At 47.1% G+C, this 27,057-nt stretch overlaps 1 protein-coding gene and 1 long non-coding RNA gene across 4 annotated transcripts in view; both read left to right on the top strand.

Moving 5' to 3' along the window:
• The first annotated feature begins 6,555 nt into the window (after window positions 1–6,555).
• Window positions 6,556–13,431, top strand: LOC128075958 (uncharacterized). Of its 3 annotated transcripts, XR_008204168.1 has the most exons (6): window positions 6,556–6,666; window positions 7,132–7,322; window positions 8,275–9,098; window positions 9,480–9,528; window positions 11,695–12,042; window positions 13,408–13,431. It is a non-coding gene; the product is annotated as an uncharacterized LOC128075958 (long non-coding RNA). The 3 variants fall into 3 exon arrangements; XR_008204166.1 differs by lacking the exon at window positions 13,408–13,431 and having other exon boundaries at window positions 11,695–12,137; XR_008204167.1 differs by lacking the exon at window positions 13,408–13,431 and having other exon boundaries at window positions 6,575–6,666; window positions 7,189–7,322; window positions 11,695–12,137.
• Window positions 13,432–18,788: 5,357 nt separating this feature from the next.
• HS6ST2 (heparan sulfate 6-O-sulfotransferase 2) overlaps window positions 18,789–27,057 on the top strand; it is a 102,180-nt gene continuing 93,911 nt past the window's right edge. The window contains exon 1 of the mRNA XM_052672904.1: window positions 18,789–19,360. Coding sequence (XP_052528864.1) covers window positions 18,849–19,360 — 512 coding nt within the window. The 5' untranslated portion in view covers window positions 18,789–18,848. The remainder of the gene's footprint in view (window positions 19,361–27,057) is intronic.

The raw sequence follows: 27,057 nt of genomic DNA on the forward strand, positions 1-27,057 counted from the left end.
CAGAAAAAAAAGGGGGCAATATAGGCCTTGCAAATTCTGTAGATACAGAAACAATTATTGCTGAAAACAGTGAAATCACCCTCTATGTGTAAGGCAGCTTTCTCTTTGAAAGCCAGTGCTTGTCAGAGCGTATCTTCCCAGGGCAGAGCTCCCTGCTCCAGCCCAGGAGCACACGGAGCCTCTGGGACCCCTGCTTGTCCTCCTCAGAGGGTAAGGCTACGTCTGCTGCCTCTCCAATTGCACTGACCTTCTATTGGTAACCACCACCCTTGTCTTCTGCAGAGGTGTCAGTTTGAATTTGCGTAGCTCCCAGGGGTCTGATACATCTCTCTGCCCTCCCCCATAAGTTGAAGAGAGCCTCTCTGCCCATTTCCAGTTTATCACGATCCTCTGCCTTGGGACTGACACTGTAAGATCTATTAATTTCTCATTGCTCCACGTTTAAACTGAAGACCCTCCTGTAACCCACTCACAACCTTCACAGGAGAGTGGAGTATCCTTGCCAATTATCTCAGAGATAGCTTTATAAACTCATTCCCTCCAAATACATTTTACAGCGGGAATAACTCATATGAAAAAAAGATTCACCTTCCTTTCAGCAATGTCACCGGAGTCACGGCACATTCAGAAAAAGTGGAGGCACCAGCAGGAGCTGTATGAAATCACACACGCTTCCTCCTTGCTCCTTCTTGTCTCTCTGCCATCTCTCCCGGCTGTCAGAGCTCTCAGTCACACCTCCAGTAAAAGCATCCCCATTTCTAAGTCCTCACGCCCTTTGACATGGTCGATTTGTTCTTACCTCCCTTAGGACCCAAAATAAATGGGAGATTTCTTCATTATCTTCCAAATGAGATGTGAAACTGAGGTCCTGACCACTTGTGATCATTAGAAAAATCCCATTGGCACTTCTTGCAAGAGCAAGACCATTAGCCCTGATGTCCTGGCAGAAGTCCAGTTTGGGTGATTATAATTACATTTTGCCTGCATTTGTAGCTTCAAATGGACATTATGCCTTCCCTTCCTTGGTGTCCTGGCTCCCTGTGCAGGGCAGAGATTGCTGGTGCTTCGGTGAGGGCAGACTGAACCCAGGGTTGCTTCGCCCAGGTGGGTTCCAGCAGAGACAGGTCATGGGCTGCTTCTCTCCCAGCTCCACATCTTGGCTTTTCATTCAGCCCATGACTGCTATTATATGGGACTGCTTATTATATGAGTGTTTATTTTTATGGTGTTTATTTTTGTGGTGTTTTGAGTTTTTATAGGCATGCAATCTGGCCAAATAACATGCTCACCTGCTCCAGGTGGAGGAGTGTGATTTTTTTCCAATCTTCTGCATGTTTTCTTCTTGTACTTGTATATAACCAGTAGTTCTCTGATCGTAGTAAACCCTAAGAACAGCCTGAGTTTGAACCACGCTGGAGAGGAACCAAACTAGGATGAGTTAGTCTTCAAAGCTGCCACAATGGGAATTCGGCATCCCAATCCCTTTGAGGCTGTGTTTCAAAAGCATTCATGGGGACTGTGAGCAGAATGCCACACAGCTGGGAACACAGCTGACAACCTGTTTGCTGGCTGGGTTCTGGGTGGGCTTTAGGAAACTCAGAACATCTTGGGTAGGCTTTTCAGATACACACATGGCAAAAATGGTCCCAGTGCTAAAAAACTGCCTCTAATCACATTTAATGCAAACTCAGTTACACAGATGATAACTGCTGCTGCCTTCATCCTAAAATAGGCACTTCCTGTGAAACGCAGGCACTTTCTTCAGTAAGAAAATACACTTTTAATGTGCCCATGGGCTCAGTTCCTTCAGGCTGTGGACACGCCAAGGACACCGCTCAGTCCTGGGCTTGCTCTCCGACTTTCCTGGAGCTGCAGATCCGCTGCCCTCCGGATGTGCTGGGAAGCTGCCCAGCTCTTTAAGACCTTTTCAATTCCCATTTTAAATCCGGAGTTTTGGTCCGAGTTCATTTTTTCTAGCGTTTTCTCCTGTGTTTGTTTGCCCATTTGGCTGGCTTGGTATGTGTTTCATTTCCCTGGCTCCTTTGGCGTTTCTTTGAAGTCTGATGAGAGCAAACATTTGAGCTGCCTTTCCTAGTGGGAAATTCCTTCCGTAACCCCATGGGTGCCAGCCTGGCTCTGCAGCAGCTCGGCGAGGCAGAGGGCTTGGGGGGGGCATTGCAGAGCCGTGCAGCCAACAGCATCCGCAATGCTGATTTCCAACGGCATCAAATGTGGATGTCCAAGCCAAGCTGAGGCCATGAAGCCTTCCCGACAGCATCATCTTTGCCACTGTGCAGCATGGGGACAAGCAGTGGCCATGCTGGAGGCTGCATCCTGGGCACAGTTGTGTGTGCAGCGTCACTAGGATTCCTCCACCACTCCACCATTCACTGCTGCGTTGTGCCTTGGCATCTGTTGGCATTACCCCTCCTTGCTGTATTATGGAGTGGCCAAATACTGTGACAGAGAAGAACTTGTAGGTACAAAAGATATTTCTCCCTAAGCAAAGTGTGGCTGTGAAGGGCTAAGGATTTAGGAAGCTTTTACTCCCCTATCTGTATTTGTAATTAAGCTTTGCATTAATATCAGATGAAATTAAGGCTCAGAGCTCTTTTCCTATTAATCGGGAGGGTGGCTGCTGCTGAGCATATGTGTTTAAAGCAGAACTGTACCTGCTGATCTTGATGAATGGGTCATTCGTGCTCTGAGTTTTCTCTGAAATGAGGAGGAGAGTACACAGCCCCGGTGCTGATAAGACATGCTGTTATTTTGTGTTCTGTAGCCACTTCTCCAGGAAGCCGTTGCTTCATTTGCATTGCTTTTTTAACCTTATATGCTCAGTGGGCCCAGGCGAGGCTTCTTTCTTCTTGAATTAAATGTAATCAGGCTGAGCAGTGAGGAAGAAATGATGAACGAGGACATCATTTTGGAAAACACATATCTCCTGACTGCTTATCTCAATGACATAAGAGGACTTGAATACAGTATGGAAAATATATGCAGATAGGGGCTCAGCATATCATGCTGGAGAATAATAGCTCAGAGGGCTAGACCTGGCCAGAAACTATTTATTATTTAGAGCATCACTGTTGTAATTTATAAAGGTTGATCATTAAAACTTTAATTCTCTTGGAGGAAAATGGCTGAGGAGTTCTGTCATTCGTCAAAGTTGCAGAGGAAAGGGACCAGGGGCAATGGAAGGAGCAACCTTGAGTGAAGAGTTGGTGGCAGTGGTGTGCAAATTTGGTGTCACTGGAGATGGAAAAACAAATTGCTGACCTGGCTGGGATTATACATGGTCCTTAATGCACGGCCAGGCCCGGGGCTGGATGGATTTGCTACAGGGGATCACGGGGGACAAGGACAGGTGGCAGGAGCATGGCGCGAGGAGGGGACAGGTCAGCAGTGCACAAGGAACAAGCACCAAGCATGGAGATCCTGGGCTGGCAGCGGCAACTCACAAAATGTTGCAGCATATGAAGACTCTGGGGGGCAAGAGGAAGAGGAAACTCAAAATAAAACTTCACAAAGTGCAAGAGCACTGAGGTTGTCATTGGGAAGGCTGCTCTTCCAGCTCAGGGCGTGCTTGTTAATGGTGCTATAAACTGGGTGAATAAGGAGGAGAAGAAAGGGAGAATACCTGCCAAATAATTTGCTTTTAAAATACGCCAATGTACGGTGGAAGTTATTTATTTGTGATGTGACTTCCTCCAGATAGAATAAATCTGATAAAGTCTGGCCATGCAGAACTGAAATAGCATTTGAGCAGGCTTGTTCAGCACAGGTCAGTGTGCAATTATGGAAACATCCACATTTTCATCTGGATCAGAGCGAGCCATTGTGCCATGAAAAGGAAGGAGATATTTTGCACTGATAATATGAATCCCGTGAGAAACAAAGTGCCTTTGCAAATCCAAGCCATGGCCACGCTGTGGTGGGGAGTACAGCACATCCCAGAGCAAGGCCAGGGAGAGTCTGCACTAAGGGAGTACTAATCATGCTAAATAAAAATGGCAGAAGAGTGAGCATTTGGGAAATAAATGGAGGGCCTGGTCCCAGCTGAACCCCTGCTCAACCCCAAACAACCCCCAGACTCCCACTATTTGAACTGTGAGACTGCTGATGGTCTGCAGTGCTAATTGAAGAATGCTTATGAATGCAGCGTAGCACAGTTTGCCTGACCTCCATGCTGAGCATATTTCATTGCAGAAAAGGCCCTGAATGTTGTGCGAATCCCGACACAGCAGCAGTAAATCAGCTCCCAAGGAGCAGCCAGGAAGCGTGCAGCCCTCCTCAAAGGTCTGCAGCAGCCAGATGCAGGAGAAGAAGAGCTTTGGTTAGCAAGCCGAGCCCTAAATGAATTGAATTACGAGAGGGTATTAATTAGTGTCTCTGCTTATTGGCATTGCCATAAGATTTGCCACTAATTCACGGAGCAACTGGTTTGCCTGGCTTATGAAATGTGTGCTCTGGGATGCAGCCCCCCAGTGCACTCCTCACGCTCCCGGTGTGCAGACACAGCCAAATGCAACTGTTGGGCATGAAATTTATGAGCTCATGTTTGCTGCTGGCCTCCCTCACTCTTGGGAGGTATCTGTCAGAGCCAGCCCAGCCTGGTGGTAGCTTGGAGGACTGCATTCAGAGTCCCTGAGGAACTGGGTGCAATACTCATGGCAAAATGATAGACCAAGGTTTGGCAGAGAAAACAGAACTGGGACTGGTTTTGGAAATCCACCAATGGCTTCCTTTCTGAAAATGACAGTTATCCTTTTGGTGTTTCTTTCCCTTTCCTCTTTCTCTTATTTCACTTCCAGTGCATACAATTTCCAGTTTTTGTTAGGTTCCCCTTCGTTTCTGATTTACTTTGGCCATTAACTCTGAGTCAGACTGCAGTGCCACGAACCCAAGGTGTTCTTCTGCCTATCGAAAAGCTGCTGAATCTTGGAAACTAATCATGAAAACTCAGCACGAGAAAGGGACAACAGCTGGAGCAACACCTCCTTGGAAAAGGAGTGGCAGAAAACTCCAACACAAATGAGGTCTTCGAGCATAAAATGGTGTTTGCAACAGGTGTCCTCCTGCCCTGGGCTGTGGCGGCTGCTGTCTAATGTCCAGATTGTGCCTGGAGCTGCCTTAGGAAGATGCCATCCTCTCCTTCCTTCTCTTTCCATCTGTCAAATGGGAATAGAAATAGCACTTGCAAAGGGAAGTCAGGCAGGGGATGCGTTCAGCAGCTCCTGTTTGGAAGACCACTGTGTGTGATCTTAGAGATCACACAATAAACGTCAAAGTGTTATCTATGGCAAAGGGAACCTCAGGCTTATAAAACAGCTCTTTTTGGGAGTGCCATAGAAATCTGTCAAGTGTTCTTCCCTCAAAAGATATTACTGTGCAAGCCAAGGGCTCCTCACTTGCATGGAGATCAAAAACAATGCCTGTGAATTCAGAAAGTGTGAAGGGGACATAGTCTTCCCCTCACATTTGCACACTGGTCCTTAGATTGCATATAAATCAGCCCCACCTACTGAATGCGAGTGTTCTGAAATATTGTATTTGCTTTGGATCAGTTCACAACCAGATTGCTTTTATTTTGTTTCATAAGAAGTTGAGATTGGAGATGTATGGACATGTTACTCTTTATGTTTGCATCTGCCACGTTGGCAGGAGAAAAATGGTTGCTTGGATTTTGTGAACGTTCTCCAATTATTTTTCTGAAATGGCTTGGATGAAATACTGTTGGTTCATATAATTAGCTGAAATAATAAACTGGCAAGAGTTTGTTTTTGTTTCCGTTCAGAAGGAAAAATATTGCAATGAGCTCAACACCCTGCATCTTGGCATGCACTGGAATGCTGTGGTGTGAGCATCTCTGTTTAGATCATGGGCTGCACCCAATCCAATGGTGATCCTGGTAGGGGGCAGTGAGCTCTTTGAGCCCCCACCTGAAACAGGCAGAGACTTGGGGGAAACCTGAGGGTTGGGACTGGGATTTGAGTTCTGCAGACTGCTAAAGTGATCTAATTTTGAGTTTGCCTTGGAAGTGTGTTTTTCTTTCTTAACCCTTCTGGATGCAACAGTACCGATTTTTACCCTTGATCTGCAACAGCCCTGCCTTTCCTCCCTGCTCTCAGAACACCCCTCCTGCACAGCATCCCCTGCTCCTCCATCCTGCAGGAGCTGTGTACACTTGGATTGAGGATCAATCACCATAATAGCTGTTGTCTTCAAGGTTTATTAATGCCTTCCAACTGAATTCCTGTTTTCCTGCTAATAACCCTTCCAGTGAAACACTTTTGTGGATACACAATTATTCATGTGGCAAACTTGCCACTCGAATGCTGGTAGGTAATTAGTAAGCTTTGCATCCAACCAGAAGCAAGTCATTTTTAATTTCTGCAATAGGCTTGAAGCTGGGATTATTGCATTGCAGGATCTTTACTTAAAGCAACATTCTGGAAGGAGGAACAGCTGCTGTCTGTTGAGGGAATGAGGGGGGCACAGGTGCTCCCCATAGAGATTCATTTGGCCCCACAGTTCATATTAGTAGGCTGGTCTCTAGGCTTGTGTTTGCAGAGCTGTAACTGGAAGTAGCAGGGGTCTGAAATGAAGAAGGTGAAGAGAAGTGGGCTTGGTGTGCTGGCCTTTCCCTGTTAAGGACAATTACAGGTACTATTCCACCAGCTTAGTAAATAGCCACTATGTCCCCAGCTGATTTTGGTAGATAGGTGCTGCACAGGACTGGATGTAGAGCACAGCTTCAATTTCCCATAGCAGATGTGGATGCAGGACTGCACATGGGCTAAAGATACTATGTGCTACTCTGCTTTGTCATCCTCTGTCACTTTAATGCATGTTATGTTGGATGGCCAGGATAGCTGGCTGAGCTAGGAGTCATCTCTCTGCTTCAAAATACTGCAACTTAAACAGTGTTTATTCTTCACCAATTCATTTATGTGGAAGTTGGAATTTGAGGTCAAAAGTGAAGAGGCAGAGCCTGATTGCTGTAAAGTACAGATTTAACTTGTGGTTTTCTATTTCTTCCTTACACTTTCCTTATTGGCCTGAGGCACGATGACAGAGCTGTCAGTGTCTTCAGGCTGACTACAACAATCTCCTGAACTATTCACTCAGGAAGCCAGTGCCTCTCTCAAATGCAGCATTGCTGTGGCCAACATATCCTTCTTCCAGACAACTGAATATGGAAAAGAATACAAAAGCAGAGCCAGTCAGTCACCCCTGGGTGGTTCTCAGCGTCTGGATGGATGAATGCAGAACTTAAGAGCAGCCATCTTCGTCCTGTCACCTGTGTGCCTGAGTCAGAGGTAACTCCTAGGGAAGTGGGGTGCAAATTCTTCTCTGGGACTCATCTGTGGACTTGTGGTAGAGCTTAATTATGAGTGTCCTGTAATGCTTCTCCTCTTTCTGCCCTCCATATGTCACACAGATCCTGCAGGGTCCCCTCCAACACCCTTTCCCCACCCATCTCCTTCACTGTGAGCAATGCATCGCCCTGCACGTGCTGCTCCAGCCCTGACCCAGCAGCAAGCACCCATCCATCTGCTGATGTCAGTTCAGCCTGCTTTTATTCATTTCTTTTATTATGCTGTTATGGCCCTCATCAGACACAGTGCTAATTAACTCAATCCCACCCTAACAACTCCTGCCTCCTGTATCATCTCCAGGGTTTCCAGCGCAGGGGTCTTCAGGCTGTGAGCACCTGGAAATTGTCCCCAGCTGTTGTGACAACCTATTGACAGGATGAACTGCTGGTCAGGAGGGCTTGGTTCTGCCACTATCCACCTTGAGAGGGGCAGAAAGCTCTCAGCACCTATTCTCAAATGGAAACCTTTTGTTTCCCTCTTGCTTTTATGCATTACAGTCACATTATAAAGAAGTCCTGCGGAACATTCAACTACTTACTGCACAATTATAATCATATTTGTATACCTACAAGTAGGTCACCAGTCTCTTAGGTTAATCAATTATAGTGGCATTCACACCGGTTTCTTTCATAAATCACTGGTTTTTAGCGTATCCACTGAGATAATGGAGGAAAACCGTCTAATTTTGATCTAACTAGAATGAAATGTGAACGTGTGCAATTTGCTCTTACAAAGTGTATCTAATGTTCTCTACATCTTTATTTATTTGTGCTGTTTCATGCTGCATATCGCTTAAGTGGCAAAAAAAAAAAGCTGAGGCTGTTGCACTTAGAACTAAATGACCCACAATAATACAATTTCTGTGTTTATTTTGCATTGTTCTTCATGACAGATATTTTAATCACCCGTTCCTGATGCACTGATTACAAATCACAGTGAAATTGTGAAATCTGGGGCCCAACAGCAAGCTCCTTGGGTGTGATGCAAGAATATTTGGGAGAGCTGTTTTGCTGTGTAAACCAAGCAGTCAAGTGGGAAGGGAGGGCTTGACTCAGGCTGGAGGCTGTGAATGCTTTAGGACATAGTGGGATGCCACTGTGTAGCATCTGTTGAGCTACAGCCACTGCAGCTGCTTTAATGCCTACCCAAGCTCAGTGAATAGGCTCCATCAGAACCGAGCATGTCTCTTTTATGCCTGCCTCACCCACGTTTTGGCTGGCAAGGGTGTTTGGACTGATCCATCAGCACCTCACTGAGGGATGCACCTCACCTCGGCAGACAGGTGGAGATTGTGTCAGATGGGACCATTCCCTGCCATAAGCCTCGTGGTACGCTTGATGCAAGTAAACAGCATTTGTTGGGAAGTGCAAACGAACTGTCTGGATGAGGTGCTGGCTCATACCCATTGCCTAGCTGCAAGCTGCTGCTCTCCATCCAGCCCCTCTTGGAGCAAGCATAATGCAAAGCAGATTTAGCTTTCTGTCTCCATGAATGTCTGCCTAAGCACCCACTTAGCTGCCAGTCTGGAAAATGCTGCTGTTGGAGAGGTTACAATGCAGGGAGCGCATCCTGAGCCAAAGCGGTGTGCAGGTGAAACAGGGCTGCTGCGCAGAGCTACTGACTGCTCTGGAAATGAGTTATTGGTTAGGAAATGGACTCTGCTTGGAGCTGTGGAGCAATTTTGTGTTGGTTTTGAAACAAGATCTGAACAAGCAGGTGAGCATCTGAGCTTAGGTGGCAAGCAGCTCCTTGGTCTTGCCCAACTTCCAGCCATGCTGCAAGCTTGCTCTGGTCATGCCATGCCTTACAGCTCCAGATGGGGGGTGAGCTCAGGGTCCCTGCAGACACTATGGCTCTGCCAGCAGGTGGGTCTGGCTCCCCAGAGAGGGCTGTGTGCCTGCTGTGTGCTCCTTGCAGCCAAGCATCCCTGTGTGGGAGGTTGGTGCTGGGAGAGGATGCTGCCGGAAATGTGCGTGGTGGGAGCCAGCTGCTGTCACATTGCTCATCCTAAATGAGTTTATGAAAGAGAGCTGGGTGGAAACAGTTCTTTTTTTAACCTTAGTTACAACCTTACGCTAAAAATATTCCTCTTTTCAGAAGCGGCTTCTACCTGAGAAATGAACAAACAGAGCCTTCAGAAACTCTTGTGAGTTTTTGTTTGTGTTTTAGCAGAAAACCAAGAATTCTTATGCTTGGGTCAGTCAGTTATTCTTGCTTTTTTTTCTTTTTCTTTTCTTTTTTTTTTTTTTTCTCTCACTTGAAATTGTTTTCTGACAAAATCTTCTCCTGGCCGGCTGGAAGGTCTGGCTTGTTATGAACATCATTACTTACTGTTTGGTTTTTGGTAGTCCCAGGAGCCCTCAGCCCACGGGTTGCACTGGTCTTGGGCGCTGAGTTGATTTGGAGGCCATGTCTGGGGATGGAGGCACACAGAATGAAGGGGAGGGAGCTGCACTTCGCATTCAGCAAACAACCCTCGTGCCCCACAGTGTGTGCAATAGGAAGCCGTGCAGCCCACCTCCGTGTGTCAGTTCTGCCACTGCCCAGCTCTGCTCTGGAGGAGTGTTTGTCAGGATTTACGTGTGTCAGGCTCCTACTTCAGGAGAGAAATCTGTCAGAAGATCATAAATGTTCTGAGCGATTTATGTTCACTGGTTTGGGCGCCTTAGCCCCAGGAGTAGATAAATTGTGGCTTAATGTTTTATTTCACACTTTCAGGGAATTTAGTGCTTTTGGAAAGCTCTGGGTCGATAGTCCCAGAGGGAAATTCTCTCTTGGTGGGATGGATAACTCACGGGAAGGGCGATCCCAGTGCTGTGGGCACCCAGGCACCACGCAGTGCATAGCAGGAGGTGCTGGAAAGTGTCTTTTTTGGACATTTTGTATCTGAGTAGAGAGCATTAATCTGTTTATATTTCAATGGGAGTTCGGAAATCCTGCATGTCTGAAATGACAGCAGATGGCACAATAGAGGGTTTAGTTGAGTTTTAGGTACGCAGACAAGTTAAATTAATTAACAGTAATCTCTTTAAAATGTATGGCAGAGTAATACCAGCCTAGTCTATAGAAAGATTCTTAAGGACTTAATAAAGCTCTGAGAGTAATTAATTATGCAATAACCCATGGTTAAGCAGATATTATCATCCAGTCAGTGGGCAGAATTTGTGTTTGCCATTTGCCAAAGAGGACCGTTAGTGTTTGCTTTGCTGGTGCCCACAGTCCCCCAAATGCCCACATGAGCACGGGATGTCATCAGCATTGAGGGTGAACGATTCCAGTGTAAAGCATGTGGGGTCAGAGAGGGGAAATGGAGGAGGGAACATCGCTGGGGAAAATGGAGAATTTTGCTAAGAACAGATAGTTAGCTTATTACCTTATAAGCACCTATCTAAGCTCTGTTCAATTAATGAAACATGATTTAAAGTAAAAAGGATTGGTACCAACCAAACCACTGAAATATAAGCTCTTCTAATTATGCTATAAGATAATGTCTACCGGATTAAAATTTTAATTAGCTTAATTTAGGAACAGAAAAAGCATTAGACTTACAGCTCCTTTGAAACACACAAGTGATATCAAGGGGAAGGGGAAAGAAAGTGAAAATGGGTTGGGCTTTGAGCACATCCTCACGCCCAGTGTTTGCCATGAGAGCTCAGAAGATCCCATTGGGTTTGAGTGGCCAGGTTGGCTGCAGCAACTGCATGGGAGTGAGGAGCTCTGCATGCGAGTGCCTGGGCACTGCAGTGTCCTTGGTCTTCTCCAGCACTCCTTTCTAACACCAGCTGCCTGCAGTCCCTCCAGTTCTGCTTTCAGAAGGGAGAAACGTGCTGGTTATAACAGGCACTTTTGTTCTGTTGTGGTTTTTTGTTTTTTTGTTTTTTTTTTTTTCGGTTGTTTTTCTCTTTCCTTTGCTCTATTCATAGATTTAAAGGCCAAAACAGGCCATTAAGTCCAACTAATCCTACATCCTGCTTGACAAAGGCCATCCCGCCCATCCCCTAATTCCTCAATACCAAGCCTGACCATGACCGTGTGATTATATACAGTCAGGAAAATGCACTATGAGAGCCTCTGTGTGCCTGAGCACGGAGCAGGACCCCGCTGCAAACACCCAGCCTTGATTTAAAGACTCTAAGTGATGGATGATTGATCCCATTCCTCCCGAAACCATTCCAATGCTTAATTACATTTACAGTAAAATAAGTCACTGGGGCTGATGGCATGGGGAGCTGTAACATGCAAAGTGCACGGCGTGTAGTTGTGTTTGGCTGTGAGGTAAGGAATCCAGCAAATCTCTTTTATGCCTTTTCAGGGAAGAAACAAAGACATTTGAACCATTTGCACAACACAGAAGCTCTTCAGCATGAGTCCTTAAAGGGCTGGAGGCTTGCTGGGGAAGCTTTGAGGAGGAGAGTCATAAAGAACAAAAGGTTTTACGATGCAAGGTTGAATGGGAAACTTTTATTGGAGAGGCTTGGCCAGCTTCTGTCCCATGGGAGAAAGGCGGAGGAATCCGAATGTACTGTTTTCTCTTCTGGAAGGTCAAAGCTGTTGCACACAACGGCAAAGCAGCATAGGAGAAATACCCTTTCTCCTCTGTCATCACTGTCAGAAATGGAGGAGGGGAAGAAGTCCCACACATTTCAGCAAAGCCCTGAAGGTAAAAATGATCTGTCGGCTTGAAATTTATCTTAATGAGCAAAATCCAGCCAATGGAACAGGGTGCAGATGAAAGTGACAGATGGAATCATTTAAAGTTTGATTCTCTGCATGAAAGAAAATAATATTTCTGATAAGTTTGTGTGTGTTTTTCTTTCTTTTCTTTTGGTAGATAGTGTTCTGCCCAGAGTCACAGCCTCCAATTGGCAGTCCCAGGTCTTTGGCAGATGATTTTATCCAGGGTCAGACTCGCAGCTCTTGAAAATTCAGAACCTGAGGGAGTTCTGGAACTCCTCAGCTCGTGGTACACCACAGCACTGATCCAAGAGCTGGGGGCAGCATTTCTTGGCCAAGAGGTTTGTGCTGGGTAGGAGCTGAGACCCTGAGTCTGAAGCTGCCCAGGATCAGCGTACTGCAAATACCAACAGGCATCAAGCAGGCAGGCTGGGAGAGCAGACAGAAATGTATCAATTTGTTCCTGAGTATTTTCAGGCACAACCAACTGCAAGAATTTACCACTGCTATATAAGAATATAGTCTGGGACCCAGGCAGGTCTGTAAAAGTTGTGTGAAGATGGAGGATGCATTTCCTTGTAGGAGATGTGCTGAATGTTGATGCTGAGAGGTGCTGTCATACGCCGCTTGTAACAGTACCATGCTATTGCTTATCTTTAATAGAGGAAGGTAGGCAGAAGGAATAGAATCAGTGCAGTGCAATAAAATAATAGCTGTTTTACCATTTCCTTGCACAGGCAATTTTGCTTACTGTAATCTAGTGCAAACACAGCACAATGCATAGTGTGTGCACAGCACCAGCAGACCATGCCACCCGTGGCTGAGCAGGAACAAAAGCATTACCATTCTTCTTTGCCCAATTATTTCCCAATTTGATCAATCAGCAGTTAACAAAGGTTCAAGACAAAATAAAAGAGGTTTTCTGTTAGCTCCTATAATTTAAAAGCCTTCTTAGGTTGGATTTTACAAAGCAAAAGGCAAATGCTTGACCATGCATGAGCACCACCAGCAACTTCCAAACCCTGCTGTCCTGTAAGACAGACCCACATGGGATGTGTTAGCACCCTGCCATGCTTCTGGGTCAGCTGGGAAGAGAAGACAAGCACTGCAAGGAATTTCTGCAGCTGGATTCCAGCAGCAGATGAAACTAGCTGCTCCTGTTTTAATTTGGAGAAGTGGCAGCACTGCACATGCAGGACTGGCAGTCAGAGCTGGGATTCAAAGAGCAGCTGTGCTTCTGGGAATGCAAATGCAGAGCAGGGCAAAACGTGGCCCCAGGCCATCTGGCCCCAGTGGCTCCAATTTGGGATCAGGAGGTAAGGATTTGTGCTTCCTGTTTTCTTCCTTTTAGCTACTGCAAAGTGTGTTAACACTGAATACGAGGCATTCTCAGGAAGCAACCAGGCTGCCGTGCTCCATGTCCTTCATTTGCACGTGGCCCAGCTGAGGTTTGTCTGCTGAGTTGTATGTTGATTCTTGCCTAAATCCAGAAGTTTCACTGCAATATAACATACATATTGCATTTCCTCATGGATTTGCGATGGCAGAGGAGGAAGATACAGAGAAAGATGACCTTTTTCTTTCTTCTTTTTCATTTTCTTCTCTGAGAAGTCTTTCACACATCAGGAAAGTGGAAATCTTGCTTTATCCCTCTTGCTTTTTTTTTTTTTCATTTGGAGGGGAACATTTGCTGGATGCTCTTTTACAAGACTAGATTTGAAAATAAAGGACTGAAAATTTATCGCCACATCTATGTAAAGGGTGAATTATTCATCCGCTGTCTCTGGTAAATCTGCTGTTGCAGAATCTCACTGTGAAACAAGAGCAGCTCTTTGTTTCGCTGGGCTGTGAGATCGCTCCCCGCAGATCCATCAGCTGCTGCTCGGAGGCTCGGCATAGGAAGCCAGCCTCAGAGCTTCCTTTCCTTATTTGATTATGCTCAGGGTTCTTTTGACTTCACATTCATTTATTCTTCACTTCGTTTTGCAAATGAGGTAACCACAGGAAACCATCCGTGGAAATTTAAGACTTCTTCCTGTGATTTTGTTGTTCCTCCATGTGATTCCCCTCTCACACAGGGTTAATTCCCCAATTCTGTGGTTCCTGAATTCAGCGTCAGTTTTAAGAAGCAAATACTGCATCTAAGGTGCAATCTGTATGCAGAATGACTCCAAGTTAAGTGATTATTAACTACTCTTGGAGCGAAGAGCGTCCAGGCAAAAGGGCGATACCATTTTACCTACATCCTTTTCAAAGTCAATGAAATTAATTGCTCTATCCTTCACTATGGAGGGCAGATTTCATAGGCTGCTCGGATTTCTGAGTCCCTTTGGACCAAATCCCTCTGTATTTACTCCATACAGGACTATCTATTGTAATAACATTAGGTAATATTGTGACTTTTCCCATTGCTCCTTTCAGAGCAACACAAAATGATTTCCCTCTCGGCTTTAGAAAGATGCAACAAATATTGTTTTATAGTCTTCCCTAAGGTGTGAAACTGCTTCTGAAACCCACTTTGCATTACCTGAGTTAGGCTTTTAGCTACCTTAATAGGGAGAATGCTGCAGGTTTTGTTCTGAAAGAGATCAGAGCCATGAGGCTGATGTATGCAAGTTGGTGTTCAAGAAAGTAAAAAGAGGTGGGGGGATTTGGGAGGATGAGTGCTTTGCCAGGCTGCAGTTGCAGACTGGCCCCAACTTGATCTCAGGACTAGGCACAAAATGTGTTTCAGGCCATATGGCTTCTGTGCTCACCCCCTTTCTAATGCCAGCTAATCTGCTGGTAAGTCCCTCCAAAGAAGGTGCTTCATACTTTGCACACCTCGCCCATAATCTCTTTCAAGGCCTGGTTGCTCTTTGGCTCCAATGCCAGATGGAGCTAATATACCCATCACTGTAATTATTCAGACAAGCAAACAGTGGCAGCAGTACGGCCGTCCCAACTTCTCACTTTTCCCACTGATTCAGTGGCATACTTGAAAGAGTCCTTTCATCCCCATGGATCCTGTTCCCTGGACTTGTCCCAGGCTGTCCTCATCAAAAGGGAACTTGATGTTTCAGCAGTTTCCCGGCCAATTTCATGCTGGGATAAGAATCGGTGGTGATGAGATAGAGAGTGAATGAATGATACTGACTGTTGCCCACTAGCTTGGTGTATGTCCAGCCCCTCCTAGGATCCTCTAAAACCTTTCACAGATCTATGTGTGAAATGGGAATTCTGCTCACAGCTCATAAGTTGAAAACTAGCCTGCCTTTTGGCCAGCTCCAATGGATGGTGGAAATCCAAGGTTCATTGCAAAGAGCATCCTGGATGGATGGCATCTGAGGCCATGTGTACAGAAGGAGGCACTTCTGAAAGCCTCCTGAACCCAGCAGATACTATACACAAATCTCCCACTGAGCCCATCACCCCACACGTGATTTCTGCAAAGCTTATTTAATAGTCAGCAGTGGAATGAAACCATCAAGGATTATCCTCCAATCTCAGATAGGTCCTTTCCATTTCCAGGTTGTTAACTCCAGCCTTTAAAGGTTGTCCAGTTTCCTGCTCTTTGGTTCCAGCCTTCAATGGTTGCCCAGTTCCCCATGCTCCATAGAGCTTTGAGCAATGTTTGTATTTGTGAAGATCTACAGGGAGGGGTAACTGCTAGGTGAGTTCAATAGCTGGAAGAAAGAGGAGCTTTTGCACACTCCAGGCTCTCCTCGAAGCATTGCATGATCCAGAGAGAGACATTACACTCTCGTCAAGTGTGCTTGGTGTTAGGAATGAGCAGTGGTGATGCCATAGCGACTAGAAGTGAGCCTTTGAGGGCTTTGATGCCCATGTTACAAAGAATATGCAAACTTGTATTATTCATTTGATTAGCTGCTCTCTGATATGTCAAGTCCATGAATAATCAAGCTTCATTTTCTAATTAGTTTTACTCATCACCCTGCTGCTCCATGCCTCTGCTCATTTGCATACCCTTTTTCCAGATAAGGGCCTTATGCTGTGAGGCACCGGGGAAGCTCCTGTCCCACGATCCCATTTCCCCAGCCCTTTGCTGGATGTTTCCTTGCTCCCAGCAGTTCTCCTCTTCCCATGTAGTGCCCTGGCTGCAGAAGGTCTTTCTGCTCAGTGCTTTTCTTAAGCCTTGTTTCCTCCAGCAACAAGGTGGTGTGTTCACGTTGCCTGGCTGACCTGGCTGACATGTCTTGACTCCAGGATCCAATTTCACCCAGAGTGGACAGAGAAGAAAGACTATCAAAGCACTGGGCTTGTACAAAGCCTGTGGGAGCAGGAGGGGTCCTGCTGGGCAGTGGAGGGCAAAGCTGGAGCATGAGCTCCATCGTTTTGAGGATGTGCTGGGGAAAGAGTGGTTTTGAATGCCCTCACCACAAATGCGTTTAACCATTGGCTGTCTCCAGCCAAGAGAAATCATACCATAAAAGCAATCATACCATAAAAGCAAGTTGCAGAAGCTAGGCTGGTGACAGTTATGATGATTGTTTTAAGAAATATGCTGTTTTTGTAACATAGGAGGCTCTTCTATAGTCATTCCATTTTTCTTCTCCACCTTCCTGCACAGATACTCAATAAGAATCATCATCTTACAAGGGGATTTAGCAAAGCAAAGGGCTTGCTTATGATTCATTTAACCAGGTTCTTCTAATTGTGCCGTTGTACAAATATGGTTTCTCCTCTGATTTCAGAATAACCCTACCTTGGCTGCTGTGGTTCCCAGCAGTTGCTGTGTCCCTGCCCATGGGGCTTGCAGCTCCTGCTGACAAGAAACCATCATCCTCCCTATGAGGCAGAGGTGTTAATGCCCAGCAAAGCTCAGTTTGCACACTGACAGCCTGCTTACTTTGGGGCTGCCGTGTCTTTTCAAAGCAGTCACCATTTGTCAGCCAAACACAGTGGTGAAATTCAGATGCTGTGAAGGTCTTTATGAGAGAGACAGGGGTGTGATAATCTGTACCGCACAAAGAGCTAACAAGAGTTTCCCACAGCTGCAAAGATCAATTTTGTGCTTGAGGCACGAGGCTTTGCATTGATCCATCTCTGGGCAAATACCTGGTGCCTTTACACACAAACCACTGCTTTCAGAAAGGTTTGCAGGTGAACGGGGGTCAGCCCAAGAGGAGTTCCTGCACCAGCTCAGCTCGATCCTGCTTTCATGTCCGTTTTGTCACTTTAGCTCCTTTTATTCCAGCAGCTCCTCGCCTTGTGCCTGCTGACCAGGAGCCCTGCTCCCATAGGGAACCAGCAGACCTTCATTTCATTTGAGGCAGTCTTCATTTTGCTAGTGGCCCCCGATGAAAGCTGGGAGCATCGTTTGCATACAGCGGGTGAGAAGGCAGCAGGCTGGAGGCCATCACTCATCGCTGAAAGGATGATCATTGTTTGTTTAGCTCATTCCAGAATAATGGCTCTGCTGGGAACACCAACCCAGTATGCATCATATCTTTTATAGTATATATTAATTTAGTGTAGACATTAGGCCATCATTATTCCCTCCTTTTAATTCTCATGTCTTAGCATTCGGGATCAGTTTTAACCCAGCACACGTCTTTGTTATTTCATAGTGTAAAATAAATAAAGCTGAAGGCAAATACATTTTTTTTAATACAAACGATTGTGTGGAAGTGATGGATATAAAGCACGAAAACGTCTTTATAATTTTAAAGCTTGAATTTCAGAACACAGCGTTTTCATTAAATGCTGCAATCCATTCATTTTGGAGAGACAGATGTAAACACAAGCAAATTAACTCAGTAGTTCTCATGCCTGGAATCTTTGTGATGAAATTGCCTATTACTGTGAGTGTAAATGTTTTCAAATAGTTGAGGCATCAGGAAAAAAAGCAGGAAGGGCAGGATAGGCTGCTCAGGGATAGAAACCATGAGGACATCCTCTCCAAACACCCCACGTCTTTGGTGAAAGGACTTCAGGTAACCTGTGGTTGCCCCATGGGAGGAGCAGAATGGAGGCTGCTTGGGATTTTTTTGTTCTTTTTATGATGAATAACGGTCTGGGAGGGTGGTTTTGAATCATTTTCTTTGCTGGCTGCTGTGAGCATTGGAAAATCCAGCTCTTAACTGATCGGGTGAGCAGAGGAAAGCAGCACACATGCCAGGAGCCGAGGGCTGAGCATCATTGGCATGGCATGAATACACGAAGCGCTGGATCGGTGCTGAGCCCAGGGAGTCCTTGTGACTGCTGTATTTAGAGCTCATACGGCGCAGAGGGGTTTCAAAATACGCCGACAGAGACGGTGTGTGTTTGCCACCTGAACACAAGGAATCCACTCCGCGTGTGGAGCACCGCGATGAGCCCGGCACCAAAACCTGAGGGTCGGGTGGGGAAAAAAGCGCAGCGGGAGCTGAGCTGGGGGTGAGCACAGCACACGGGCACGGGGAGGGCTGCGGGACGGACGGGAAGGCGATCCGTAGGTTCAGGCCCGTACGTGCGGGCTGACCGCGCGGGACGAGCCGAGGGGTGCGGGCCGGCTGCGGACCGTTCACTCCGGGATCGTAACAACCGCGGCGCGGCGGCGCGCACGTGGAACAGCGCGGCACTCCCGCTTCGGCGGCGCCGGGCCCGCGGCGGGGCGGAGCGCGGGGCGGGGCCGTGCCGAGCCGGAGCTGAGGGGGGGCGGGCGGCGGCGCGGGGGCTGCCGGGAAGGGCCGGCGGCGGCGGCGGAGGGGCGATGGCGGCGGAGCGCGGCCGGGGCGGCCCCCGGCGGCGGTCGCGGCGGCTGTGAGCGGCGAGGGCGGTCGGCGGCGATGCGCGGCGCTCCCGGCGACGATGGAGGACCGGTCGCACAAGGTGCTGCTGGCGCTGGTGATGCTCTTCCTCTTCGCGGTGATCGTGCTGCAGTACGTCTGCCCCGGCACCGAGTGCCAGCTGCTGCGGCTCCGCGCCCTCAGCCCCGCCGCGGCCGCCGACCCGTACCGGGCGGAGGACGAGACGCCGGCCCGCTTCGTGCCTCGTTTCAATTTCTCCGCCGGCGATTTGCTGCGGAGGGTGGACTTCAACATCAAAGGGGACGACCTGATCGTCTTCCTGCACATCCAGAAGACGGGCGGCACCACCTTCGGCCGCCACTTGGTCCGCAACATCCAGCTGGAGCAGCCGTGCGAGTGCCGCGCCGGGCAGAAGAAGTGCACCTGCCACCGGCCCGGCAAGCGGGAGACGTGGCTCTTCTCGCGCTTCTCCACCGGCTGGAGCTGCGGGCTGCACGCCGACTGGACCGAGCTGACCAACTGCGTGCCCTCGGTGGTGGACAGCAAGAAGGAGGTGCGGCTCCGGCCCTCCAGGTGAGAGCTGCGGCGGATGGGAGCGGGCTCGGGGCGAACAAAGCCGTTCCCCCGCGCTGTGCTCTGAGCGTTTAAATGATAATAACCCGCAGGCTGCCGCAATTAGAAGGAGCTTAGCGAGCTGCCGACGGCGAGTGTGGGTCGGGCCCGGGTTGCCGTGGGGCTCCTCGGGCTGCCCCGGGGCTCTGGCGCATCCCCTGGCCGTGCTGCAGTTCCCTGTGCCCCTCGGATGAGTGCTGCTGGGAAGGGCTGAAGTTTAGGTTACGCGAATGCTGGCAAAGCGGAGGTTGTTTTGCGTCTGAGTGTTAGCTGTAAATATTTGTGCTGCCCTCCAGCCCTAAACCTGTTTATTTTAGGTTTGCGTTTAGGATTTTAACAGCGCTGTTCTCTTTACCCCTGCACTTTCCATAGAAGTTGCCAATCGGACCGGAGTGCAGCCGGCTGCCCGGCCGGAGGTGCCCCTGCATTCCCAAAGCTCGTTCCACAACACTGCGATGGTCACAACATGCAGCCCGTCCACGGCTGAGCGCTGTGCAGCACTGCGGTTGGGGTTTGGGTGTCCCTTCCCGTTGCTTCGCTGGGAAATGAGGAGCTAAGAGTGTCGGTCCTATTGTGCTGGCAGATTAACGGCAGGTCCCCTCACAATGAGGGTGCTGGTATACATCATGCTGTCTGAAGTCAAGTCTGAGCACAGATCTGCTTGAAATAGAGTGCGATTTCTTTCTAGAATTCCTTTTATATAGCGTGACACCACACTGCCATCTAGTAGAAAAATGGTTAGCGTCGTTATCTTTCTGTAGCCAGGATGAAGCTCTTCATGAGACTCAGCTATTGTGATTCTTGCTCTTTTGTTTTCCTCCTTGCTTCAAAATTCAGTTGTTTTGTTTTTGTGGCGCTCCATTTGCAAGCACCAGAAGCGAAGTCTTTGCCCTCTGGGCATATTATCTCCCCAGTTTCCCAGGCTATGTACTTTATTTTACCTGTCCTATGAGTGCGTTGTTTATCAGCAGAAATGGAAATGCATAACTGCTGTCTCTTTTGCAGAACACCTTCAAGTGAGAATTCTTTCCCCGCCCCAGAGATAGCTCTGCCCTGCAAAGCTTTGGGGCACTGATTACATTCCCTCCCCGGAGTCACTGGGTCCCCTTGGTGCTCAGGGTTAGTCAGAAAGATGGGGCAGCCCTTGTCCTGGGCTGTGTGAGGCAGAAGGGAACTCTGGACTTGGAGAGCTGAGTTTTTGTCAGTGGCTTTTGGCTTTGATGGATTTTTTTTTTTTCTTTTCTCTTTTTGCATTACTGAACGTGCTTTTCTGAGTCAAAGCAGAAGTGTTACATCTACCTTCCCAGCAGCACAGAGTGATGGTTCCTTGTCCAGCAAAGCCACGTGTACCATCAGAACTGGCTTTGTGAGGCCTCTTGACTTGAGATGGAAACCCAGGGAGGGGAAGAAGGTAAAGCTGTGATGATTGTGTGTTAGGTAGAGGTCTGCTCTCTAAAAGCCTTTGAAATTATGTTACATTTTTAATAACCTAATTACACAGCTTGCTTAGTAGCTACAGTTATTCTCCCAAATAATGTCTTGACAAGCAATTATTTGGACTGCAACTTCTAAATGTTTAAAAATACAGAGGGAGACATTCTTAAATGAACAATAATCTCTTCAGGTCTTTCTACACATTGTAACGTCCAGTCTTTAATTTTATTTTGCGTTCTCGATTTAGCAACGTTCAGCTGACAACCAGTTAATTAGCTCCTATTTGGAGTGCCGGGAACGGACACTCATCCAGGCGCGTTCTGGGCAGATAATCGCTCCTTTCAGAGCGGTGGAGGTGTGGGATGAGGTGGCGGAGCGGAGGAGCCGTGCTGGCTGCGGCTCTGAGCGGGGCCAGCCTGGCTGTCCCTGTGCTGTGGTCTTTGGAGGGGGCTGGAGGGGTGCAAGGCCAGGGTGGGTGCATCAGGGCATGGAGCAGGATTCAGTCAGGAGCTGGGGAGCACGGCATCCTCGAGTGAAGCTCGGTGAGGGTGGGAATTCCTGCTTATAATGAGAGTGGTGAAAAGTGAACCTGCTGTAAGGGTGTTTTGAATGGCTCAGCAGCTGCATTTGGTGCTTTGTAGTTAATGTATCCTAGCTGCCTAGCCTTGTCTGGGAATAGAAATGAGAAATAGTTGTTCCGGCGAACTTTCTGGTTTGCATCTGTATGTCATTAGTTTGCAGAGGTTTGTGCTGAGGAGCACGGGGTGCCTGCTTGAGGATGGTTAGATTGGCAATTAGCTGGACCATTCCCTAAGAGCATCTGCTTTTAAATAAAAGTTGAGCCTCTGTTTAGGAAGTCCAGGAGATCCCCTGTCCTGGATCTCTAAGGTTCAGCATCACCGTGATGTGACCTGATGGGATCAGTCTTGGGGCTTTGCCTGTGGAGAATCTAGTTGCCTGCATCACTTCTTCAGGCACTGCTCTTAATCCCATCAGTAATCTGCCTGTGTTTTCTTTGGGAATCACAGAGTTGAAGTTCCTGCACTGGAGCTGTAGAAATAAATACTCAGGATGACTCTTAGTGATAGGTATATATATATTTTTTACTTTGGATTTATCACAACAGTACTTTCCTGCCTCTGAGCATGTCAGTTACCAAAACTTGCCCTTCTTTGTAGTGGCGGCCTGTGCTCCTTAATATGAATTAAGTATATAAATAGAGCTGCTGCCTCGTCTTCCTGACTGATGGCAGCCTGTCCCTGCAGCTGACTTTGCTTTAGTTGGCCTTAGCAAATGGGCATAGAAGGGAGTAGCAGCGCTGCAGCATCCTGAAAGGTCAAAAAAGCAAAGGGGGAAAGCAGAGGCAGAGCTGGTGCTTTGAGAGCTCTGGATTTGCTGCTTGGGAGACTGGTAGAGTGGGATGATGGCAGTGGTGGAAAGGAAGGGGCTGTCTCAAACACTTGGCATCGATGGTGAGAAAGGAGAAATGTGCCTTTTCCTAGTCATGAGTGACTGACTTGGGTCACTTGATTGATTGTGGAAGCTTCAAAGCTTTTGGCACGCTGAACTGAAGCAGCATTCAAAGCAACTGTGCATGAGAGCATCCCACGACTGAGATTCCACTCGGCTCTGGCTAATTATTATGGGAGGTATCTACTGAACTTGTCTATAGCAATAAATCCAGTGGCACCGCTGCGAGAAACAAAAGGGCTTGGGGTTAGGCTGGAAAATGTAATGAGACGTGGGAGCAAATACTGTTACCTGTGTTTTTAAGTGATGTCATGACTTTGTACCCTCACTGGGTGAGTTGTGGCAGTGGATAGGGGTCAGGCTGTACTTGATGTCCCTTCTGGCTGGTATTGAAAGAAGGAGGAGATGTCCTTAACGAGCTCTCAGAAGTCTGGAGCCAGCAAGTCTGGAGGCAGTGTTAGGCAGCTCATGTAAGCCTGCTGGGCCGGCAGCAGGGCTGAAAGTTGCTGGCTTTGGGAGAATCTGATGCTGGCACCATGTCCTTGTATTCTGTGGCAAAAAAGCCCTGGCACTGCATGGGTGTCCTTGCCATGTAAGAAGATTTGGAAGAGTTTAATTAACATCAAGGGGCATCTTACGAAAATCTAAATAAAAGATGCATTCAAACATTTATGGTGTTTGGCTCCTTCGATTGAACAGATTAATCACCTCACTCTTAGACAATATGATGGGAGTTACATTAGCAATTTTTTCCTAGGAGGCCGCATGTGGAGCTCCTTGCTGGTAGAGCCCTGGAGGAAGGCAGCTCACTGCAGGCAGTGTGGCCATCAGCTCTGGCTCTCAGCTGCTCCTGGGGTGTTCCCCATGTTTGGCTTTTTGCAGCTTCTGCTTGAAAGGGGAAAATCCGTGTAGCAGAAGCCGCTGCAGGGGTTTTGCACCAGTGTAGTGTTTCCCCTGTCTGCAGGGGCTTTCGGCGAGTCCCAAGGTGCTCTGATGCACGGGGCTGATAATGATGAGATTCTGTCCAGCTTTGGCAGGAGGTGGACGATTAAAAACCACTGGATGCTGATGGAGCAGAAACCCTTTCTGCACAGGTGCCTTCCACCTGGGGAGCAGTCGCAGCCTGTGCAATGTCAGGTGCTGGCTTCTTGTTGCTACTCATGCTGTGAGGCTGGTAGCGAGCGCTCCTGAGTCTGGATGCTGCCTGAATTAGGCAGGGCTATCGCTTAACCACAGTGTTGGTGACCTAAAGGCTGGAAGTGAGCAAAAGGAGAAGGGCAGGGAGCAGCCTGCTGTGGCCATGGGGTTCCCATGCTGTCACAGGGCTGAGCTGGGCCTGATGCAGTGTGATGGAGCAGTGGTGCAGCCTGCAGCCAGGGGCCCTGAGGGGATGGTGGGAGCACTGCCATACTGCAGGCTGCATGGCATATTCCCCTTACAAGGCCTGAGCTCGGAGGCCTTGGTCGTGAACTTAAATTCACGTTTTTAAAGCTTGCACGATAGCTCCCTAAATGGATAAGGCCTGTTTGCAGATGGCGTTGGATTTAAGACCATCTTAAAGGGATTAAAAAAATTCATGTTCCCTATTAGGCCTTTTCGGTTCTGCTCTAACCGTTTAATAAAGCACGAAGTGACTTTTGGTGATTTAAATGCGGCAATCTCGTGCGCATTTCCTGTTGCCTTTTATTTTAAATTCGGAAAATTGGTCTTTGGGGGTGAGGGATGAATATACTTGTGCAATAAATAACAAGCAGGGATGGCAGCAGAACAAGAGGCGAGGCAGTGAGGGTTCCCTGTGCTGCTTGTTCCATTTGTTATCCAGGTCAGCCCTCCCTGAAGAGCTGAGTGGGGATGGGAGCACCGTAGCACAGTGCAGTTGTACTGAGAGATACCATTTCTTTGTATTGAAAAGGTGCCTTTCTGCAAATATGTGTGGTTTGGTTGTTTTTCTTTTTTTCTGGGAATAGATAAATATTAAAAGGAAACTATAAATATGTGCTTCAGTTGTATTAAAATAGACTCGGACTGTGCCATGTGATTCTTCTTCATAACTTGATAACCTTTGCTAAAGGTTATTGAAGGCACTTTGAAATCGAGCATCACCGATAGGTTATTTATTTTTATTAAAAGACAAATTGTCAAGTTTTACATTGGTTTTATGTATTAGCTGAGATAATTTGTCCCTCATTTATTTAATCTGAATTGTCAGGAATCATGTTCTCTACTGATGTAAATGTCAGAAAAAAGGACTTATTAGTAGATTTGATTGCTTTTTAAATTTAACTAGCAGAGATGCACTGGCATGCCTAAGAGAATTGGTCTGTTTCTTGTGAACAGTTCAGTGCCTAATGAATCACTTCAATGTACTTTTCTGAAGGAAAGTGGAGCAATTTAAATGTGCAATGCATTGATTTACCTCAAATGGATTAGGCCTCTGTGTGCAATCCTTTGCTTTAATTTACTTTCTCCATGACCATAATAATAAAGGCAGTGTTTCTGTGTGGTATCAGCTCAAATTAACTCACGTAAGTTGCTAGAAAGCAAAATAATAATATGTGGCTGACCACTGAGTGTGGGACTGGACCTTTCTGCAAGCACTCAAGTGTAAGGACGAGAGAAGTCTTTCCAAGGCACTGACCTTATTGTGGGGAAAGAAGTGTAGATGTAATCTGTGCAATTATAATGAATTTTGTGTGTGTGGCCAGATCTGTTTTATAAAATAGCTGTTGTAATGATAGAAAATATGTGACTGCAGTAGTTAAGTTTTCTGTCCCACTCCCTGTAACATCCAGTCTGTGCAGCTGCAGCCTTGGGCTCTGCTGCCTGAGCAGCTGGGGGTGAGGATGCACAACTCTGGGCAGTGCCTTATTTAACCGCTTAGCTGCAGGCATGGCTCTCTGCTTTGTGTCATGCTGTGGGCTTGCTGGGGCTGAGCAGCCCTCCTGACTCTCAGCCTTTTTTGGAATTACCCATGCACGCTCCTTACGTATTGGAGGGGATTAATTTCCTCCCACTTCTCCAGCCACTGTTCCTCGTTGCTGGACTGCTGCCTGGTGCCCTTCCTTGCTCCCTGTCTGCAGCTGGAAGCCTGCTTGGGCACAGCTGGGGAGGATGGAGGTGTCGGATGGGGTTTATGGACGAGAGGGGTTTGGTATGGGAGCAGCACGCTCCTGCCTTCCTCCTCCAGCAAGCCAGCATGGTTTACTGCTCATGATTGATTTGCTGATGCTGGCAATTGTACAGTGTGTTCCTGGATTAATAGGGTAGTGCCGAATTATTCAGGCATTATTGAAATGAATCACATTTGAGATGAGTAATAAGTAGCAGACTTTCGTATTTATGAATAATTAACACAGTAAAGTTTTTTCTTAAACAGACATGAAAAAATGATTTAATTTGTACTGTGAACGCTCTGTAAAATTAATGAAAGATAATTGCATTTTCTAATGTGAGACTAAGAAGCCAAAGCTATATATATGTGTATCTACCCGCATGTAAGTTCATATTGCTGGTGTAAGTAGTAAATGTAGAATTCCTTCAGCACATTTGCACTGGGTGCGACCTGTTTTTAACATTCAGTGGTTTGGTGGGTTTTGGTGGTTGTTTTCTGTTGTTGCTTTGGTTGAAATAAGGAGTTTGTAAACACGTAGCACACTTGTTTGTTCCATACACTTGTGTATCTGGCTGGACAGTATATATACTCATACAGCAAGCTAAAGTTTTTGAATGAGTGACAATTAGGATTAGCTTTTTCCTTCCTCCTTGACCCCAGTCTTCTCCATCACCCATTCATGCTTTTAAAGGCAGAATCCATTTGAGGTATTGCTTGTTTACAGCTTTGAGTGGAATCTCTGTTTATTTAGCCTTGAAAAAAAATCGTTAGTGCTTAGAGGACCTACGAGTCATAAGATCCATTAGTGATGAGACTCAAATCATATTACTTCTTGGTTCTCGACGGCTTATGCAACTCTGAAGGAGCCAAACTTTTGATGTGAGAGCACTAAATATATGCAGCTAAGAGAGAGAGGATCTTGTAGCATTGAACGATTTTGTGCATTTACATAAAAGCATGAAGATGACGATGCCTTTCATGAGGTCGTTGTAGCAAATGCTCCTAATTTTCCATAATCAAAAGAACTGTGAAGTTTTTATGCTCTTAAAGGTCCGAGTAACTGGGAGATCAGTTTTTCCTTTATTCCAATTTTGCATTGGTAAATTAGAACGTTGCAAGGCTCCCAGCAGCAGGAATCTGCCCTTTGAAAGTACAGTTTGAACTGTAGGGTCCTTCAGCAAACAGCCAAATCAAATTGCTGAAGCACTCTCTGGGAATGATTGTATTCTTCCTTGTACGGCAGCTGTTTTAACCCTCTGTTAAGAAAAGCAAAGTTTCACCTGTCAAAAGTTTCTCATGTTGCTTTTTCAGGTTAACTGAGGAGAGAGCATCTTTAAGCGGGTCTAGGGAAGGTTAATCTAATTTATGTGATACTCAAAACTCTGCTGCTAAAGAAACTGAGACTTAGGTGGAAGTGCTTAATGTGTTGCCTTCTGTTTGCTGTCCGTTTGCCCGTGGGAAAGCTATTCCCAGGAGCAATCCTCAGCTCTTCTGGGGCTGTATTTTTATGGGAAGATGCTGCTGGGTCCTGCCTCTGTGCTCGCTGCACAGACTGAGGACTGCAGTGGAGTGGCTGTGGGCAGAGGCAGCTGTCTGTCTGTCTGTCCCTCAGGCAGCCTTCCACCTCCAGCCCATGCCACTG

This window comes from Tympanuchus pallidicinctus, unplaced genomic scaffold (genome assembly GCF_026119805.1).
Source record: "Tympanuchus pallidicinctus isolate F22 unplaced genomic scaffold, pur_lepc_1.0 scaffold13, whole genome shotgun sequence".
Classification (NCBI taxonomy): Eukaryota; Metazoa; Chordata; class Aves; order Galliformes; family Phasianidae; genus Tympanuchus; species Tympanuchus pallidicinctus.